The sequence below is a fragment of the Diplotaxodon limnothrissa genome, linkage group LG7 (genome assembly GCF_057381915.1).
Source record: "Diplotaxodon limnothrissa isolate DT_005_m linkage group LG7, D_limnothrissa_male_GT1.1, whole genome shotgun sequence".
Classification (NCBI taxonomy): Eukaryota; Metazoa; Chordata; class Actinopteri; order Cichliformes; family Cichlidae; genus Diplotaxodon; species Diplotaxodon limnothrissa.
Window position 1 is genome coordinate 68936578 of NC_140602.1, and position 2329 is coordinate 68938906.

General features: G+C 42.7%; 1 protein-coding gene across 1 annotated transcript; it reads right to left on the reverse strand.

The window, feature by feature from the left end:
• Positions 1 to 944: 944 nt before the first annotated feature.
• LOC146629717 (uncharacterized) lies at positions 945 to 1981 on the reverse strand. The gene is made up of 2 exons (XM_085358823.1): positions 1913 to 1981; positions 945 to 1610 (listed from the first exon to the last, which is right to left on the reverse strand). The coding sequence occupies exons 1-2, from the start codon at positions 1979 to 1981 to the stop codon at positions 945 to 947; spliced, it is 735 nt and encodes a 244-aa protein (XP_085214949.1).
• Positions 1982 to 2329: the final 348 nt, after the last annotated feature.

Consider the following 2329-nt stretch of genomic DNA (forward strand, 5'->3'; position numbering starts at 1 on the left):
CAGAACGATTGAGAAGATGAAGGATAATGTCCAGCAGGCTCCCCTCGTCGTGAAAAGACTTGAAGCTCTGTGGAAACTGGTGTTTTTCCTCGACCAGAGGAAGGAAGTTCAGCTGTCTGATGTGAAAAAAGCTCTGGAGAATTTCCTAGAGACTTTGCAGAAAGCTGAAATACTGAACATCAAATTCGCAGAGGCTCACAAGATGAATCAGATGTGGAAGAGTTTGAAAATCTGAACAAGAGCCTCACTGATGACTACATATCGCTGTCTGGGGCTCTACACATCGATCGGGAGATGAAGCTGGATAAACGAGAAAAAAATGTCCAAGCTGGAGGCAAAATTAGCAGAGCAGGAGGAGACACTGGAGGAGACACAGAAAGGAGTGGCATCAAATTCAGCCCAAGAAAATAACACGTTCTACTGTGTCCTGCAATGAAGATCAGACCACACATTATAGGAAACTTTGTTAAACCTCTGAAATCACAAAGTTTAAAATATTTGAGATTATTATAATTAACTAGCTCACCACGCTGCATCCTCAGACTGCACAGTTTGAAGCAGATCAGATGAACGATTGTTAAATTAGATGAAAACCACACAGACACACATAGGCTCCTTGATTTATTAGAGATTCATTTAGCACTAGGACAAGAGGACACAAATTACATAACAATGTGAAAGAGAATAAATATGTGTGCACTCATTTCAGCAAGGAATAATTTCATTGTTTCACAAAACTTTATTAAAATTGTTTGTTTTTGAATCCCTCTCAAATCTATTTAATCGTGAAAAAAAGTAGTATTTCTTTTACAAAAGAATTTCTCGAGAATGAAAGTTACCTTCACAGCTTCCCAGTCAAGAAGACCTTCCAGGAGGAATGAAGGCCCATGAGGATTAAATAGGGATTATTATTGATCACAAATCATGCAAAGCGACTGGCCAAACTAGTAGAGCCGAAAACCCATCGGTGAAACAGTTCTGACGACAGAAACAGGGCTGATGGTCCTAATGACGGGCATCGGGGGCATGTTATTGGAGACAAGAACGCGAACTGTTGTAGTTTTGCAGAAAGGCTGGGCCAGAACAGGCGTCGAAGCCCGCATGGGTGCCATGATGTAGGCGGCAGACACGGGAGGAGAGGGGATAGGCGGTGCTGCTGGGGAAAACGTAGGACATGGGGGGTTAGGCAGCGGTGTGTAGGGGCGCCCTAAAACAGTTTCATACACCTTGTGCAGTATGTCGCTCTGCTCAACCTGCAGAGCTCCAGAAAGCATCTGGAAGTTCTCAGTGAGTCTTTGGTTCACCTCGCTGAACTTTGCTCCAATGCTGCCTGACATCATGAACTGCTTAAGCCGATTATTTTTTGAGAATTTTGACACCAGTTTCTCAGCATGTTTCAAGATGGTGTGGAGTTCCTTCAGCGCTTTCTCCACAGCGCCAGAGTTTCTGCCTGATCCCCTTTCTTTGACGGTTAAAACCAGTCCCTCCAAAGCTCTGACCCTGTCAGCAATCCGCCTGCAGCGTTCGTCATTGTCCTTCATATTGTCATACATCTCGATGATGGTTGGGCAGAGGCCGAAAAGTTCGGAGACCAGCTTATCCATGGTGAACTGTAAGGAAAGAAAGGTAACAGAACTGTAACGGTGCCATGGAGAAGTAAACTTAACTAGACTGAATTCAAATCAAAATCAAATCGAAATTTATTTATATAGCACATATTAAAACAACAGTGTTGACCATAGTGCTTCAGTCAGTATAAGCATGAGACAATTAAAACAAACAATAAAACAGGACAACAAACAATAGGTAACAACACAACAAGCTAGACCAACTAGTTAGAATCAAAAGCCAAAGTAAAAAGATAAGTTTTAAGACGTGATTTAAAAGACTGGATCGACTCGGCAGTACGAACATGAACAGGGAGGTTATTCCAGAGTCTGGGTGCCACGGATGCAAAGGCCCGGTCACCTCTCGACTTCATTCGAGACCTAGGTTGTGCTAGGAGCCTGTGATTGGACGATCTGCTCTGTTGGGATTGTATGAGTGGAGTAGTTCAGATAGCTGGGCGCTAAATTATTCAGAATATTAAAAGTGAACAAAAGAATTTTAAAATCTTTGCGATATTTAACAGGGAGCCAATGTAATTTGGCTAACATTGGAGTTATGTGTTCATGAATTCTTGTACCTGTTAAAAGACGCGCAGCTGCATTTTGAATTAACGGAAGCCGGCAAAGAGAGGAGTGTTGGAGGCCCGAGTAGAGGGAGTTACAGTAGTCCGATCTGGATGTAATAAATGCGTGGACAAGCTTTTCAAGATCTTTTAAAGGAA